We start from the raw sequence: 19,386 nt of genomic DNA on the forward strand, positions 1-19,386 counted from the left end.
TGATTAACCCATTCTGACCTGAGATCAGATTCTAAAAATGTCAGTCGTTCTTCGATTTTTTTCAAAAATAGCAGACCTACAAGCTCGTATCGCGCCACTCGGTGGCGCGATATGAGCTTGTAGATCTGCTATTTTTCAATAGATAAAGCATAACATGATGCTGACACCAAAATGGGTGCCCGTTCAGAATGGGTTAAAGGCCTTCATAGCCGTCAAGACGTATATCGATGCTCGAGTCAAGTTGTTTGTTTATTTCTTTATTTTTATGTCCATTCTTTACCACCGCAAAGCCTGTCAGGTTGTGTTGTCTGATACACACTTTGTACTGGAGAGTTGGTGACGGCAGTGCTGGGCAATGTTTTTGGTGGTTTCATAGGTTTCTTTTCCATGACATAAGAAATGGTACTGTACTTTTAAAGATGGAGTGCCTCAATTTTTGTATTTTTCCAGCTTTTCATGTGTATGGACATGTGTATGGGGTGACGTGTATGGGGTGACAGTACTTCATTAGACACCCTGGAGTCGTTTTTATGTCCAATGGTGTAATAACTTTGTATTTAGGGTTTCTTCCTGGAGGCTGAACCCTTGACGGTCAAACGGGCCAATGAAGTAAACACGGATAGTGTGACGTAAAAATATTGCACGCACACACGCACCTCCCCCTCTATACATATTTTTTAAATACGACAACCTCTGTGGGCGGAGCTGCCTGCCACATACACACGTGTGAACTGAACAGCGCAGCCAGTTTGCTTTTGCTGCTCTGTGTGTGTCTAACTGTGTGGCAGATTTTCAAACAGTCATTTCACACATTACCAGTTCACAGCAGAGCAGACTGTTTTTCGTTAGATTGGAAGCAAGTAAATGTTCACGTCGGGTCCTCAGGATTAATCGAGGAAACCACAACAAACCAGTCTTATAGCCTACCTGCTCTGCTGTATAGTTGCTCTTGTTGTTCTCAAGGAGTAGGTTGTTGCTTTTATAATCACAGTGGTCGGGCTTTGATACAGAGTGTAGTGTCACAGTGTGCATTCTTGTTGGCTGTTGTAGTCAATATGTATGTAGGTCCTAATACTTATACGAGGCTGTAAAGTCAAGAATTAGAAGTATGTTGTGTCGCGCTGGAAGTCATGTTGCCATGTCTGGCTATTACAAGCGACTTGGGCTTGTTTTCATATAAGTAACTTTCAGGGGAGATGTGGTTGACTTGACCAATGGTTCATGTGAAGGACCCTCAGAATAATATGTTGTTAAAAGGATTGGTGTTGTTGAAACGTTTTCATAAATATTCACGGCAATTTCTGTGACTTATTTTTGTGGACCTGGCCGCTTGTTTCTTTAAATCTGGCGACTTTTGCTGAAACTCAATGCAGTCAGATAAAGGACAGTTTTAATGCCAGGGTGCTTAGCTGGAGGAAATCAATAGCCTACAATATATTGTAGGCTAAATGATCTATCAAACTAATTGTTTCTGCTGTTAAACTATGATCGAATTGGATGATGAGCTGAGCTGATTGCGACAATAGGGTCAATATAATTGGAGGAAATAAATAAATGATTATAAAAAATCAGAAAAAACAGATCTGATATGGTATGGATGCATGGATTATATGCCTATACATGGATGGTGGCAGTATAAGTGCATAATGGTGCCTATACGATATCTCAGAAATATGGGAAGTGTTCACTTCTAACATTCACAAAAACATGAGTTTTTGTTACATTACAGACACCAATTTGCCATTTTGTAAACAAAAGGGCAGAGCCATGGGCGGAGGGACTGGATTAGGTGGGTGGTGCTATGGTTAAACTCACGCATACCTAATGAACTGGTGGGTGTGTCCACATAAAACCATCATTTTAACAAATACTGTACACTTTTTTGAAAAAATTATACCTCATATACACCTAAATACACCTGATGATCATGTTTAAGTGTGGAAAAAAATCACGGCACTCCATCTTTAACCAATAGGCTTTTGGTCTACAACCAGAGGCTCTGAGACACTCTTCTACATTGGCGTACCACAATCTGTCTGTCTGGGGCACGTTTTGATTTTGGGTTGTGCGCATGTAAGAAATGGCACAAAAAGAACTGTCGATTACATCATTATCCCATTCTGACCTGAGATCAGATTCATACGAGGTTTCCACTGGACACACACTGGTCTGATTAAACCCATTTTGACCTGAGATCAGATTCTAAAAAATGTCAGTCGTTCTTCGATTTTTCAAAAAATAGCAGACCTACAAGCTCGTAGCGCGCCACTCGGTGGCGCGCTATGAGCTTGTAGATCTGCTATTTTTCAATAGCTAAAGCATGACATGATGCTATAACACCAAAATGGGTGCCCGTTCAGAATGGGTTATGGTGCAACCAGAGTATAAGCTATGGGGACAAATTGGGACAGTGAATGCATGGAAGAGCATTGGGACGCGATGTCATCACTAGGACAAATATGACATTACATTTTGTATAGACCCCCCTCTACCCCAAAAAAAATAAGAAAAATAAAAAGGAAACGGAAGCTTTTACTTGGTCTGTCTGTGTCCATAATGGCAACAAAACTGGCACATGCACACAGAAGTCCAGGGATACACGAACACACACATTAAGTCAATGTGATTCACATCGGGGCTGAAACCTCGTCGCCATAGCTACAGTACATGAAATGGAACACATGCCATCCACATGATTCGATTTAAACGGCGTGAGTCAAGCCGGCCTGTGTGTGTGTGTGTCCAGAGCTAATCTCACAAACCACTGGATCAATCGGCAATGTGCACACTGCCAGTAGACCAGAGAAGTATTTATAAACATCTTCCACATAATGTTTTCTGCTTTTTGAAATATTTAACCCATTCTGACCTGGGATCAGATTCATACGAGGTTTCCGCCGGACACACACTGGTCTGATGAACCCATTCTGACCTGAGATCAGATTCTAAAAATGTCAGTCGTTTTTTTTTTTTTTTCAAAAAATAGCAGACCTACAAGCTCGTATCGCGCCACTCGGTGGCGCGATATGAGCTTGTAGATCTGCTATTTTTCAATAGCTAAAGCATAACATGATGCCGACACCAAAATGGGTGCCCGGTCAGAATGGGTTAAAGGACCTACAATATAAAAAGAAATTAGAACCCATTTTTCTATCCCCACAAAATTGCAATTTTGATCAATCAGGATTTCTCATCATATATAGGGGCTTTTATGGAAATTGCTCTGAGGAACAGCTCAACTGATTTGGTCGTATTTGTGATGTCATCAATGTCACCCTATTTTGTATAGGTGAGGGTCGACATATGCCCTTACTGGGCTGCGTTCACAAATTCAAGACACCTGTCTTGCATTTGTCCTGTGTCTGTGTTTAATGGCCACTCCAATGCATTTCCAATGGAAGCTCATATGGTTTGACCAAACATTTTGTTTGATGGGGGGGAGGGGGGCAGAACACATCCATCAAAGCTGTGTTCAGACACAAGTCAGGTGTCAGACACAGGGCAAGTGTCTTGAATGCAGCCCAGTAAGGTCATATGTCGACCCCGCCCGCTCACCTCCGCCCCAACCCCCCCTGGTGCTGCGGCCATCTTGGATCCTAAACACAATATAAACAATGGGAGAGGGGTGGGGCCGAGAAAGGCCCGTCCCTCTCTTCAGTCTTCAATTCCAAATTTGCATTTACACTTTGTTTACAATGTCTGCCATTGTTGATTTTCCAAGCTGGCATGGAATGGAAACAAGCCTGTGTTTATCTAGGATCAGTATTGTAATGACTCAAATATTAAATAAGTTCCATATCAGCACCTCAGAACATTGTGGTACTACAGCTAAAACAGCTTCAGAAGCAATGCCATGTACAAGAGTGGTGATTGAGGCTCAAACCATTTGAAATAAGTTTGAGGGACATAGACAATATGATATTAAATATTAAAAACTGTTTTAAAATTCATATTATAGCTGCTTTAACTTTAATTGTGGAAGTCAAAAGCGCCATGGGCAGACTGAAGCCAGAATCAAGAATTCATCAAGACATCAGGTTCAATTTCTATGCGACCAGACCCCAATTTATTTCCATTTTCTTTTCTTTTTTCTTTGTTTCTTAAAAAACAAAAAATCTGCACAGATTTAAGTAGGTGTACGCCACCATTGCTGTAACTGGCGACAAAGAGTAAAATCCTTGTTGCTAATTTAACTCAGAGAGAGAGAGAGAGAGAGAGAGAGAGAGAGAGGGGGGTGGGGGGGGGGGAGAGAGAAAGAGAGAGAGACTTTCAGTCAGAATCTAAGTCCACCATCATTAACACCAATCATGTGTGTCAATTTAACTCTCAGTGTTGGTGTAAAGGTGTTTTTGTCACTAGCGTTTGCATTGTGTGTGTGTGTGTGTGTGTGTGTGTGTGTGTGTGTGTGTGTGTGTGTGTGTGTGTGTGTGTGTGTGTGTGTGTGTGTGTGTGTGTGTGTGTGTGTGTGTGTGTGTGTGTGTGTGTGTGTGTGTGTGTGTGTGTGTGTGTGTGTGTGTGTGTGTTTGTGTGTGTGTGTGTGTGTGTGTGTGCGGGCGCGCGCATGAGACTGAAGAAATTGTCAACCACATTAAAGCAGCACTATGCACCTTTCCTCTTATACAGTACCTCGGATTTGAACCCAGTTTCCTCCGCAATGCTTCAGTGCTTACATTTTTACCATAGAGCTAATAGCCTGTCAGATATATATACTACTATATATACTAAATTATGTACAGTGTGGTTAATGCGATTTAATCCGGCAGACGCCCAAGTGGTCTGCAATGCATTCCCTCGGGGGGTCTTGTGTATTGGTCGGACTCACAGACGTTTTTCTCTCTCACACACACACACACACACAGACCCATCGCTGTTCTCGTGACCGACCTGTAAATCCACTCCAGGAAATCCTGCCCGGGTTTTGACTGTGTTCTGTATAGCTCACCGTTCCATGTCGCATACACACACCGCACGGCGCACAGAACTGCTTCTCTCTCAGATCCACACGGGTCGCCACAATGCTCCTGTAGGCCCGCGTGTTGCAGTGAAATGTATACTCTTTTCTGCTGAAACTGAGTTATTATATTTTATCCACAGTAAAACTGTGATGTGACAATAAAGCTGATTCTGAATGTGTTGTGAGCCTTTATGTCAGCTACTTTGGACATTTGTTGTATGCTTAAGTAGTTAAGAAAATTCCCCTTTAATTAATTCAACCAGTCCCTCTTCATTAACCTTTACGCAATTACTGCAGAAAATCCTCTAATGGACCACTTCTCTAGAAAATCACTGTAATTGCAGTATCATTTAACCAGCTCCCCCTCAGAAGTGCAAAAGTATGTACAGTACAGTATAGTCCTGGTATTTAAAATGAATCTCTTCATCACATATCAGCAGAGAAATCTTTTTGCAGAAACACCACTGTGGAAGCAAAGCCCCAAATCACCTCCTAACACCACTGTGACATAAAACAAAATGCTGGGGTTATTGGAGACTTTTCTCCCTCCAGCATATACTGCATACCTCGGGGTAGGCACAATGTATCAATCAACAGGTAACCCACTACCAGACCAGAAACCGAATAACAACAATAGCTCAGTATTTTATGTTCATGACCAAACAGGACTTTTAATTGGATTGGGAGGGCAGCTTCCTATAATGTACCATGTTAACTGCTGCACTGTCATGTATTTGTTCTTTGTGTCTCAGCAATGCAATGGCAGACTGTAAGCTAGCTGTGTTACTTGTTTTGTCTGGCTTGACTTCATTTTTGCTGGATAGAAATTTGGTATAATTTTAAAGGAGAGATGTAGCTGCGGGTATGGACTGTCTCACCTTACAGTGCTGAAAAGTGCATGGGCATGGGGCCCAATGGAGTTGAGAGATAAAAGTTCCCTTTTGGGGAGGGGAATAAAAACGTCTTACTATCGAATTACTTCCAAAAGGATAGGCGAAATGGAGTCTAATGGGCCTTTGTGTGTGTGTGTGTGTGTGTGTGTGTGTGTGTGTGTGTGTGTGTGTGTGTGTGTGCGCGTGTGTGTGCCAGTTGTGTTGTTATATGGACACAGACCAAGTAAAATCATCTCTGGTTTTGGAATTCATTTTGAAAGAATCTTGGGCAACATCAGTGCTGCTGCTGCAAGGATTATTTTTTTCCTTTTTTCTGAACAGCACTATATCCATGACTCCTGTTTCATCACGGGACTTGTGTAACCACAGCCCTTAGTCTTGTAATGTAGGCTATAGCTGGAGCAGACATAATGAGGATGACAATGATTCTATGCTAATGTGGTACGGAGTGAGATTTACAATAAATGTAGTGCCCCCAGTACGCTTCTAGTGTTATCTTCTGCTATTAACCTCACGTTGACAGCACACAAGTGAGCCGATTGCCACCCTAACTATTTCAGGAACCCCATGATCTGTCTAGAATCTAGATGGCACAATAGCAAAAATATTTTTTATTTTTATGATATTTGTATGTATTTTGCTCTACTGCCACTCTTCGGCCAGGTGGATGTAAGGACGGCATGTGGTCTTAATAGCTGCTTGTGGAGCTTTTAGAGTCTTTATTCCTGCTCTTTATTTTTTATCTATTTAATCTATTCTATTCGAAACACTCCACGTTAATGGAGAGAATTATATTTTTCTTAGATTCAGAAGAGACCTCTTCTTTATGCCTCCAGTTATTAGAGGTGCTCCGATCAATCGGCCACCGATCGGTGATTGCCCGAAATTCGCTCCAAATGACTCAATCGGTGATCTGCAATTTTTTTTTTTTTTTTTTTTTTTTTTTTTTGCGGCTTACGCCTTTTATTGATTTTTGAAGGGACAGACAGTAGGCTGACAGGAAACGGGAGAGAGAGGGGGGGATGACATGCAGTAAAGGCCGTGTCGGGTCCGGGAGTCGAACCCGCGGCACACTGCGACTGGATTACCAGTCCGGTGCCCAGACCGTTACGCTACGGCCTGGGCCGGTGATCTGCAATTTAACCGATCTGGAGAAACCGATCTTTTATACCATTTAAGTGGTATAAAAGTCAATCAGATATATAGCATAATATAGTTTTGCGTCTTTGTGACAGGCCTAAACATTCTCCCCTTCCTCCCCACACCCACAGGAACAGTTTTGACGTATAATTAGTTTTGCGCACATGATCGGCCGATCGTGAGAAAAACAATCAGTGATCCGGATCTGTCCCAAAAAACCTGACCGGCGCAGTTATCATTGAATTGTGTATCATAACAGAACATGCATGCACAAGAACGCATATGTGGCTGTTTGCTTGTACGGTGTATAGTACAGTACACGCATGAAAGCAAGCGCCAACAAACGAGCACAAACACAGCTCACGCACCTGTACCCCGCACGGACACGCACACGCACGCACGCACGCACTCACGCACTCACTCACACACACACACACACACACACACACACACACACAGCTACCTCGGCTAGAGTATAAGCAACTAAGTGCTGTGATGCTCTGCTGGATTCCTTGGGTGGTCTTTTCTAATGGAATGAGTATAAAAGCTACCTCTCTGTGATCATTGTATGGGATAATTGGTGGACTTGACTATGGGAGAGTGTGCCCTAAATAAGAGGCTGCTACAGGTCATTGTAGAAATCCATTTAATGATGTGCCATTATTCTAAGGTTTACATTAACTCTTAATTCTTTTGACTCCACAGAGCGCTATAGCAGGAACTAGCCATTACTTGACTATTTTGGTCTTTCATTGTTCAAGATCAGAGGTTTACTTAAAAATGAGCAGGATATGGAATGGAATGGAATGAATATGCAATGACATAGCTATAGCAGATTGTGCACTTAAGCTGTGCCTAGACTAGTTTGGATCTGGGGAGGACGTGGAGGGGATGGCTGTCTTGTGGCCTGAAAGGAGAATAAAAATGGTGGTGTGAAAGTGCAATCAAGCATAGTGAGGCATAGAGGTACTATATGTACATGGAGAGGGACATTTTCTGCCAGAAGAAATGGTGGGCAAGTTTGGCATGCTACGTGTAATTGCATGCCGTCTAGCCAGTGTTGGGGAGTATTAAGCTACATGTAGCTGAGCTACGTAGCTGAGCTACATTTTGCTGTAGCTTGTGGTATTTTAGCTACATTCATATTTGTGTACCTCGTCAAGTAGCTCAGCTACCTTTTGGGTCATTTTTTGTAGCTTAGCTACTCAAGTTACAAGCTACAATTTTGGGCAATAACATGAAAGAAATATATTAATTTTGACCATTGGTTGCTGTGTTAATTCTTGTACTAGAACCCCCTTTGAAAAATCAAGGACTGTTCCTTTTTCTGATTGCTTTGAGGGCATATCAGCACTTGACAGCTGCCTCTAATTGGCCTCTGATTGGCCCTGGTATCACAGGGTGGGAGGGGTCTCCCAGAGGGGAGCAGGGTGGGAGGAGGGGTCTCCCAGAGGGGAGCAGGGTGAGGAGGGGTCTCCCAGAGGGGAGCAGGGGTCTCCCAGAGGGGAGCAGGGGTCTCCCAGAGGGGAGCAGGGGTCTCCCAGAGGGGAGCAGGGTGAGGAGGGGTCTCCCAGAGGGGAGCAGGCTGGGAGGGGTCTCCCAGAGGGGAGCAGGGTGGGAGGGGTCTCCCAGAGGGGAGCAGGGTGGGAGGGGTCTCCCAGAGGGGAGCAGGGGGAGGAGGGGTCTCCCAGAGGGGAGCAGGGGGAGGAGGGGTCTCCCCGAGGGGAGCAGGGTGGGAGGGGTCTCCCAGAGGGGAGGAGGGGTCTCCCGCATGTACATTCTCAATTTAACGCTGAAAAATAAAAAGTAGCTGAGCTACTTTGAGCTACTTTTTCCATGTAGCTGTAGCTTTACAAGCTACATCTCTCCAGGGGTAGCTATGTAGCTTGATCAAGCTACTGCCATGGTGAGCTACTTGTAGCTTTACAAGCTACGCTTTCAAAGTAACTTGCCCAACACTGCGTCTAGCCCATTCTGACCTGAGATCAGATTCATACGAGGTTTCCGCCGGACACACACTGGTCTGATGAACCCATTCTGACCTGAGATCAGATTCTAAAAATGTCAGTCGCTCTTCGATTTTTCAAAAATAGCAGACCTACAAGCTCGTATCGCGCCACTCGGTGGCGCGATATGAGCTTGTAGATCTGCTATTTTTAAATAGCTAAAGCACAACATGATGCTGACACCAAAATGGGTGCCCGTTCAGAATGGGCTAGGGGAAACAGAATGGTAGGATCAAAAGAAAGGTCCCCTTTTAAACTTTCATCATGTAGACTGCTTTGGTTAGAAGGGCAAACAGGTGAACGTGTGAAGATCAGGCTTGAAGGCCATGACTTAACCCATTCTGACCTGAGATCAGATTCATAACGAGGTTTCCGCCGGACACACACTGGTCTGATGAACCCATTCTGACCTGAGATCAGATTCTAAAAATGTCAGTCGTTCTTCGATTTTTCTCAAAAATAGCAGACCTACAAGCTCGTATCGCGCCACTCGGTGGCGCGATATGAGCTTGTAGATCTGCTATTTTTAAATAGCTAAAGCACGACATGATGCTCAACACCAAAATGGGTGCCCGTTCAGAATGGGTTAACAAGTAACACCGGGGCTCCACCGGGCGCAGTCAGCGTCGCGTCTCCGTCACCGTCAGGGAATGTTCCCTTTTTAATCAATGAAGGGTGGCTCCACTGCCCGCGTTGCGTTGCATTAACATTTAAAATTGCCCCGGTTCGTTTTTTTTTTACGTACGCGACGGAGACACAATGCGTCCGGTGGAGCCCCGGCGTTAGAATACTGATTGAGTGAATAAGAAACTATGTCCAGTCTACGCTATAGGCTCCAGTGGCTCCTTTGAACAGAAACTATGTCCAGTCTACTCTATTGGCTGCAGTGGCTCCTTTGAACAGAAACTATGTCCAGTCTACGCTATTGGCTGCAGTGGCTCCTTTGAACAGAAACTATGTCCAGTCTACGCTATTGGCTGCAGTGGCTCCTTTGAGCAGAAACTATGTCCAGTCTACTCTATTGGCTGCAGTGGCTCCTTTGAACAGAAACTATGTCCAGTCTACTCTATAGGCTGCAGTGGCTCCTTTGAACAGAAACTATGTCCAGTCTACGCTATTGGCTGCAGTGGCTCCTTTGAACAGAAACTATGTCCAGTCTACTCTATTGGCTGCAGTGGCTCCTTTGAACAGAAACTATGTCCAGTCTACTCTATTGGCTGCAGTGGCTCCTTTGAACAGAAACTATGTCCAGTCTACGCTATTGGCTGCAGTGGCTCCTTTGAACAGAAACTATGTCCAGTCTATGCTATAGGCTGCAGTGGCTCCTTTGAACAGAAACTATGTCCAGTCTACTCTATAGGCTGCAGTGGCTCCTTTGAACAGAAACTATGTCCAGTCTACGCTATTGGCTGCAGTGGCTCCTTTGAACAGAAACTATGTCCAGTCTACGCTATTGGCTGCAGTGGCTCCTTTGAACAGAAACTATGTCCAGTCTACTCTATTGGCTGCAGTGGCTCCTTTGAACAGAAACTATGTCCAGTCTACGCTATTGGCTGCAGTGGCTCCTTTGAACAGAAACTATGTCCAGTCTATGCTATTGGCTGCAGTGGCTCCTTTGAGCAGAAACTATGTCCAGTCTATGCTATAGGCTGCAGTGGCTCCTTTGAACAGAAACTATGTCCAGTCTACTCTATAGGCTGCAGTGGCTCCTTTGAACAGAAACTATGTCCAGTCTATGCTATAGGCTGCAGTGGCTCCTTTGAACAGAAACTATGTCCAGTCTACTCTATAGGCTGCAGTGGCTCCTTTGAACAGAAACTATGTCCAGTCTACTCTATAGGCTGCAGTGGCTCCTTTGAACAGAAACTATGTCCAGTCTACTCTATAGGCTGCAGTGGCTCCTTTGAACAGAAACTATGTCCAGTCTACTCTATAGGCTGCAGTGGCTCCTTTGAACAGAAACTATGTCCAGTCTACGCTATAGGCTGCAGTGGCTCCTTTGAACAGAAACTATGTCCAGTCTATGCTATTGGCTGCAGTGGCTCCTTTGAACAGAAACTGTCCAGTCTACGCTATAGGCTGCAGTGGCTCCTTTGAACAGAAACTATGTCCAGTCTACTCTATAGGCTGCAGTGGCTCCTTTGAACAGAAACTATGTCCAGTCTACGCTATAGGCTGCAGTGGCTCCTTTGAACAGAAACTATGTCCAGTCTACGCTATTGGCTGCAGTGGCTCCTTTGAACAGAAACTATGTCCAGTCTACGCTATAGGCTGCAGTGGCTCCTTTGAACAGAAACTATGTCCAGTCTACTCTATAGGCTGCAGTGGCTCCTTTGAACAGAAACTATGTCCAGTCTACGCTATTGGCTGCAGTGGCTCCTTTGAACAGAAACTATGTCCAGTCTACGCTATAGGCTGCAGTGGCTCCTTTGAGCAAGACACCGAACACCTAACTGCCCATGTTACGGCTTCACAATTGAATGAAACATGAGACTTTTGGGACCTGTGTTGTTGATCTGTGTGGATGCAGGTCTTGTTGGTAATCTAGGCATGGTTGCTCTCATTCTACCCTTGGTCCAGACAACCTCGGAGGTCACAAAAAGATTTATGGAACATGAAAAAAAATATATATATATCTAATGCATAAATGTATTATATGTTTTTAATCTTTGTGATGAATACCTTTTTTCTTGTGAAATAATGAAGATTTGCAGCCTCTGTTCTTCTTCCAATAATCCATCACATAAAATAGCCTGGAAGAAGAAAATAAAAATCATTATTTCATGCTGTAGTTGATCGTTCTGCGTGCTGAAGGTGGGCGTGGAGGTGGGCGTGAGTAGGCAGTAATGTTTTTTTTTTTTTGTGTCTGGTAGGGGAAAACAGGTCAAGAGTGGTTGCTATAGGGAAATGTATTAACATTTCAGAACTTCAAGTTTGATGTGTTACCTTTGTCTTGTTTTTTGATCTGTGGTGGTTTACTGTGCCATTTTCTGATTGAGCTGTTTTTGTTATGATGTTCATAAGTCAAGTTCAGAGATCGATCGGTGGCCGATCACTGATCCAAATCGGACCGGCCGTGCAAAAATTCACAGATCCGCAAATCCGATAAAAAGAAGCTGCGCAGTTTACATCCAAAAGAATGTGTCACTCTCTCGGTTCTGCACCGCCATTGGAGAAGTATATTTCACTGTCGAGGGCAGTGCAACTAATCTTCCCCCCACGGCCCCCACACACACCCCAGGGAGGGGGGGGGGGGGGGAGAAGAGAGAGAGAGCACACGTCTTCAACAACATGACGTCACGAGCCGCGGTGAAGAGCAAACCACCCCGCCACCGCTCCAGCCCTTCTCTCTGTTTTTACTCACCACCGCTCAACGTTATTTCAGCTCCGGTGGCCAGCTCACCACCGGAGCGGTGGTCACCTCGCCACCGAGAATCCAGACTATGAATAGGCCTTTACTCCTCGACGATGTTTTTACTGACCTTTTTTTCTCAAATTGACCCAGCAAACTATAATCCACATTGTTAGACAAGTAGTGTGCCCTAGTAATGTGCGAGTGGCAGCCAGCAGCGATGTAAGATGAGCCTGTGCATTTCACGGTTTTCACCTCGTATAACTTGAACGCATAGGCAATCAAAACCATTAATTAATGACAGCTGTGTCAAATCAATCAGTTCCATATACAGGTATACACAAAAAACTTAGGTGTGAGGGCCGCGTATAGTGGCTCGAACTCTAGATGTGAGACTGAATCAAATTAGCAACTAAATAATATGAAGATGAATTGAGATGAAATGAGTATCATCGTTAGTTGCAGCTATAAAGCCAAGAATGGCCTAAAACGGTCATAAAAGATCAAAGTCTTTTGATTGATTGATTGAAATATTTATTAACAGTTTGTAGAATTGACAGTACATTTTAAGCACAAACTCAATACAAAGACTGTTAACTGTGAGTGGACGACCCAATTAAGCATTACACTTGTTTACAACAGGGTCCTCATTGTTCAATTCATCAAAGGTCAAAGTCGTACTATTTGTCACACACGATACCGCAGTGAAATAGTTTCTCCGCATTTGACCCATCTCTTGGTGCAGTGAGCCGCAGCCAAGGAGCGGTGTGCTTCAGCCGTGCCGCGCTCCGGAATAATTTGATTAGTTGATTTGACCCCCCAATCCAACCCTTTGATGCTGAGTGCCAAGCAGGGAGGCATTGGGTCCCATTTTTACAGTCTTTGGTATGACCCGGCCGGGGATCGAACCCCGACCTCCCAGTTTCAGGGCGGACACTCTAACCACAAGTCCACGGTCTGGTCGATAGGGGGAAACGATGATAAGAGTGCCCTTCACTTCACACAGGTGTGATTTTTATTTATACAATGTTCTGTAGGTTGAACACCTTGTTCCTAACATGCCTATGTAAACAGAACGTATAACAGTTGCCCTGGGAAACGACAAAACTTGGCAAACTTGGGAAACAACATACATATTTTTTTATCCATAATTACCAGGTCAGGACTTGCTTTTATCCTACTCGTTCCTAGTGGTGTTAACAACTGACCAGATGGGGACATGGTTTTTCTACATATCTCCTGGCAAACATTTTGCAGTCTATAACCTCCAATCTGCTATGTTGAACGCAGGACCGGGAGCATTTTTACTCTGGCTGGATTCAACATTTAAGTGGTGATCATCACTGCTTTACCTGATATGCAGTTTCTGTTTTAGTTTTTGTTTGGTTTAGTTTTTTACAGAACATAAAGGAACATGTGATATGGATGGAGGATGCTGAACTAGATTTACGTACAGGTAGCGAGCGGGTGGTGACTGGCAGTTAACATGCCACTGCTGTGTGTACATTTTTCTGCATTGATTTGGACAGCCGCAAAATGGAAGGATCTTGCAGGATTCAGTGTATAAAGCCAGCCGGGGGCATGTGGTTCCACAAGTGTCTGAACCACTACAACCACCGATGGCTATCTCAATTTCTCATCCAGACAATTGTTGATACTCTGCACATTGTCTCTCTTTTTTTTTGTTTTTGCATTTGTCAAGTGGAACTTGGAGAGTGAGGATGGGATTGGTGGGAGGAACGGATCAAGTAGTTGTCGTCTAATAAGGCCCGTCAACCGTGTGCTTGCTGTAAACAAATAGGGCTGACAGGCGACACTGTGGCAGCTCTCTCCTCTCTCTCTCTCTCTCTCTCTCTCTCTCTCTGGGGCGTTGCCACCTGTCAAGGATTGTTTGGACTTCAGGAGATGTGTATGCATGTGTGCTGCTCTGCCTGCCGGCAGATATCACCACCACTTTCTCGTATCTCATTAGCATATTACTCTCGCTGTCTCCCTCTCTCTTTTTTTCAATCTCTCAATCTGGCTGTCGTCTCTCTTCTTTCCCTCGCTATCTCTGGTTTTCTATAGCTCTGTTTAACTTACATTCTCCGTCTCTTGTCTCCATTTTTGTCTCTCGGCGGCTTGGTTTTTCTCAAATTTCTCTCGCACTGTTCCGCCCTCTTCTCTCTCTCTCTCTCTCTCTCTCTCTCTCTGGCATAGTTATTGTCTCTAGTTCGCTCTATCACTCACACAGTACAGCAATCTCTTCCTATTGTTCTCTCGTTCTATCTCCCCCTCTATCTCTCTATTTTCTCTCTCTCTCTCTCTTTCTCGTTCTCACAAACAGCAGCCCACAATCGTAAAGCGTCATTAGTCATTATTTTCTCTGCTGTCTCTCCCTCACACACACACACACACACACACGCTCGCGCGCGCATGCACGCACACACACACACACAGACGCGCACAAACACGCGCACAAACACACACACACAGAATAAACAGACGTCTCCTCATCACCTCTGCGACGTATGTATCATAATATTGCTTGCATCTCCTCGCTCTCTCTGTTGCAGGGATGCATCGACCACTTGTTTTATTCGCCCTCTAATAACTGTGCCAGTTTCTTCTCTGCCAGGCTTTGTCAGCCATGTTACTTGTAGCACCCCCTGGACCAGACGCGCTTTGCACCCACAGCTGTGCACCCCATGTCCACATGAGCTGCCTCATTTACACCATCCATCCACCCACCCATCCATCCATGCACCCACCCACCCACCCATCCATCCATCCATCCATCCATCCATGCACCCACCCACCCACCCACCCATCCATCCATCCATCCATCCATCCATCCATCCATCCACCCACCCACCCATCCATCCATCCATCCATCCATCCATCCACCAACCCACCCATCCATCCATCCATGCACCCACCCACCCACCCATCCATCCATCCATCCATCCATCCATGCACCCACCCACCCACCCACCCATCCATCCATCCATCCATCCATCCATCCATCCATCCATGCACCCACCCACCCACCCACCCACCCATCCATCCATCCATCCATCCATGCACCCACCCACCCACCCACCCATCCATCCACCCACCCACCCACCCACCCATCCACCAACCCATCCATCCATCCATCCATCCATCCATCCATCCATGCACCCACCCACCCACCCACCCATCCACCCACCCACCCACCCACCCATCCATCCACCCACCCACCCACCCACCCACCCATCCACCCACCCACCCACCCACCCACCCACCCATCCACCAACCCATCCATCCATCCATCCATCCATCCATCCATGCACCCACCCACCCACCCACCCACCCACCCACCCATCCATCCACCCACCCACCCATCCATCCATCCATCCATCCCACAACATGCAAACTGTGAGAAGACAAAAGAAGTAGTGGACAGTAATGTAGTACACTTACTCGAGTACTGTACTGTGTATTTTTGAGTATCTGTACTTTGGATTCAACTACAGCTCTATAGTAGTCTATACTAGTGACCTTTCTGTTTTGGCTGTACATGATTGAATATCTTTGCTGAAAATAGCCGATCAACTGTGTGTTCACAATGAATGAATGTGTCGCCGTACAATGATGTTTTGCACGCCAAAAATAGCCCACAAAGCGTTGTGAGTTTGCAGATGGGTTGTTTCCGCTGTGTGGCAGCACAGTTTAACCCATTCTGACCTGAGATCAGATTCATACGAGGTTTCCACTGGACACACACTGGTCTGATGAACCCATTCTGACCTGAGATCAGATTCTAAAAATGTCCGTCGTTCTTCAATTTTTCAAAAATAGCAGACCTACAAGCTCGTATCGCGCCACTCGGTGGCGCGATATGAGCTTGTAGATCTGCTATTTTTCAATAGCTAAAGCATAACATGATGCCAACACCAAAATGGGTGCCCGGTCAGAATGGGATAAATGGGCGTTAGCAGAGACCTGTGGGGGGGGGGCCGTCCACCTGCCACGCGGTGTTCTCACATTTCCTCCGTGGCGTTGTGAACGGCGTAACGGTGATTGTGGTGGCCACGCCCCCTGCTGCTGCTTCTCAGTCAGGTTTAATTAGCATTCGCTCCGATGTCGACGGCTCCTGCTCTTCGCAAGCTGTGCACTCGCTGCATGTGGCTGTTTGACTTATTAAGAGCATGTCAGAATACCGTGTCATCATCGAGAATATGGTGGCACAAGAACCGTGTGTGTGTGTGTGTGTGTGTGTGTGTGTGTGCGCGTGTGTTTTCATGAGCACAGCCCTAGTGAATGCATGTGCACATGTGTGTGACGTGTGCCTGCATTTGTGTGCGTGTCCTATGTGTGTATTTAAGTGTGTACAATATTCAGATACTCTGTGTGTGTGTGTGTGTGTGTGTGTGTGTGTGTGTGTGTGTGTTCAGATTTATAGCTTGCTACGATTTATTTGCTAATTGATAACATCTCGTGCTACCTAATCCCTCTGAAAGGGAAAACAACTTCACATAGGGTCAAATGTATTTACTCAAATCTCAGGCCATTCGCAACCTAAAATAACATAACTCATTGTCTTTATATATATTTATTATATGATTTCATAACATACATTTAACACAATGAGCTTAGCTCTTTTAGATCGGGTTAGTGATTATAGCCCTTGTTCAGGCCTTTAATTAGTTAGACTTAAAGATTAGGTAAAAAACCTGAATGTGAGACAAAATACACAGAATACATTAGTCAATTACAGGTTTACAGCACAACACATTGATAGCATTATTCATTAGTTATTGCATGAATTCATATTTACCATTGGTCAATGTGAGGCTGCGTTTGGTCGCCCGTGCAGTGTAATACACAGGGCTGGTTCATCGTGCACGATGTACACGAGGCTGGACCCCTCTTTGCTTAGGATCTGAATCAAGAGGACCCATGCTAGGTTATTTAACCTCTGTTCTACCTTGGAGCATCAGCCTTTCCTGTGATTGGCTGTTTGTGTCAGGCCCTCAGTCATTGGTCAGCTTAAAGCTTTCCCCATGTGCTGATTGTGCGCCCACCATGCTCTATACAGGGACAGTGGACTGGAGATGTGTCCACGGCACCCCCGCTGTGGCAGTTGGCTTGTGAGAGAAAGCTGGTATTTATGGCTGGTGTCCTGTTTCACACCTCTTTGTCTCAGTAAGAGTAAAGTCAGGGCCTGCTCTGAATCTACACCTTTTTTGGGAGTAGATCATTATTTAGGTTTTAACACATTAATCATTTACATTTCTTTTAGGCACTGGGATTTCATATCCACCTTTAGATAAATGCAAGCATAATGTTTTATAGTTAAACACTGTTATTGGGTTGTTAGTCAGGCTGGAGAAGGAGTCATTTCTACCCCTCTCTGGGGTCAGGGCCCAGTGATTACACAGCATGTTCATTTGACATTATTCAATCCCAATATTATCGCTGAGCGTCATACTCAGCGCCACAGTGTGTGTGTGTGTGTGTGTGTGTGTGTGTGTGTGTGTGTGTGTGTGTCTGCCTTGTTGTATACAACAGGGAGTTGCGGGGACGGGGGTGTTATTTTCTTTTTTCCTTTTTCCTTTTCCTTAAATTGGTCTTTCTGTCTGCAGCACACTTGCACATGCATTTGCCTTTAATCCCCGCCATTGCTATAGGACCCTAAGGGCTAGTACAGAGGCTCCTCTGCTGAGAACACATGCCAGAGACCATAAGCCCATGACTCACATTTAATAAAATGGGCCCTGTATAGCGATCTAAAGGCGTGCGACAGGGCTGCAGAGATTTCTCAGCCGTGGACTTGCAGCATGTTGCCTAAGAGGATTTTCAAACAGGGAGAGAGAGAGAGAGAGAGGCCTGCTTTTTTCTCAACAGATCCAATATAATCAGAGCGCCCTGGAATGTGCTGTGCTCGCAACGCCGTCTGTGTGGTTACACAACGTGTCATATATCCCATTCTGACCTGAGATCAGATTCATACGAGGTTTCCGCCGGACACACACTGGTCTGATGAACCCATTCTGACCTAAGATCAGATTCTAAAAATGTCAGTCGCTCTTCGATTTTTCAAAAATAGCAGACCTACAAGCTCGTATCGCGCCACTCGGTGGCGCGATATGAGCTTGTAGATCTGCTATTTTTAAATAGCTAAAGCATAACATGATGCCAACACCAAAATGGGTGCCCGTTCAGAATGGGTTAATGGGAGTGTGTCTATGGATGATTTAGCTTTCCTCTTGTTAGCAATATTGAGCATTCGAAGCATGCCATCACAAGGTTCCCTTGAGAGCCAGCCAGCACTGTCGCGGATTTCATCAGCAATGCGCTTTCTTTCTTTCTCCGGCTGGTGAGTGAGGGAAAAACCCACCGATTTGAGAAGTGTGTCAAGCCCCTGAAGAACTCACATAGCTAATCCTGTTAAACCCATTGATCACTGATGCAAGCCCCGCAGAGATATCGAGATATTGATTGAAGGATCCTTTAACCCATTCTGACCGGGCACCCATTTTTGGTGTCGGCATCATGTTGTGCTTTAGCTATTTAAAAATAGCAGATCTACAAGCTCATATCGCGCCACCGAGTGGCGCGATACGAGCTTGTAGGTCTGCCATTTTTGAAAAATCGAAGAGCGACTGGCATTTTTGTAGAATCTGATCTCAGGTCAGAATGGGTTCATCAGACCCAGTGTGTGTCCGGTGGAAACCTCCGTATGAATCTGATCTCAGGTCAGAATGGGTTAAAGGTCCCGCACTTAACCGACGCGGCACTTTCCAGTTAAAGCTTATACCACTGCTTTTTTACCGTAAGGCATGTGATACTTGACGGAAACCCCTCAGTCCACTAACTGTCACACTCTTGTCTAAATGTTGCAGGCCTGAAGGTGCGTGAGGTGATGATCAACGTGTCGAGGCAGCAGGTGGAGGACTTCCATGGACCTGAGGACTACTGGTGCCTGTGTGTCGCCTGGAGCCATCTGGGCACGTCCAAAAGCCGGAAGGCCACTGTCCGCATTGCCTGTTAGTGTGGTAGCACCCTATTTCACAT

General features: G+C 45.2%; 1 protein-coding gene across 3 annotated transcripts in view; it reads left to right on the plus strand.

The window, feature by feature from the left end:
* unc5db (unc-5 netrin receptor Db) overlaps positions 1-19,386 on the plus strand; it is a 242,114-nt gene that overhangs the window by 139,615 nt on the left and 83,113 nt on the right. For all 3 annotated transcript variants that reach the window (XM_083783854.1, XM_083783856.1, XM_083783855.1), the window contains exon 3: positions 19,215-19,358. In XM_083783854.1, coding sequence (XP_083639980.1) covers positions 19,215-19,358 — 144 coding nt within the window. The remainder of the gene's footprint in view (positions 1-19,214; positions 19,359-19,386) is intronic.

This window comes from Protomyctophum parallelum, assembly GCF_964188405.1.
Source record: "Protomyctophum parallelum genome assembly, chromosome: 15".
Taxonomy (NCBI): Eukaryota; Metazoa; Chordata; class Actinopteri; order Myctophiformes; family Myctophidae; genus Protomyctophum; species Protomyctophum parallelum.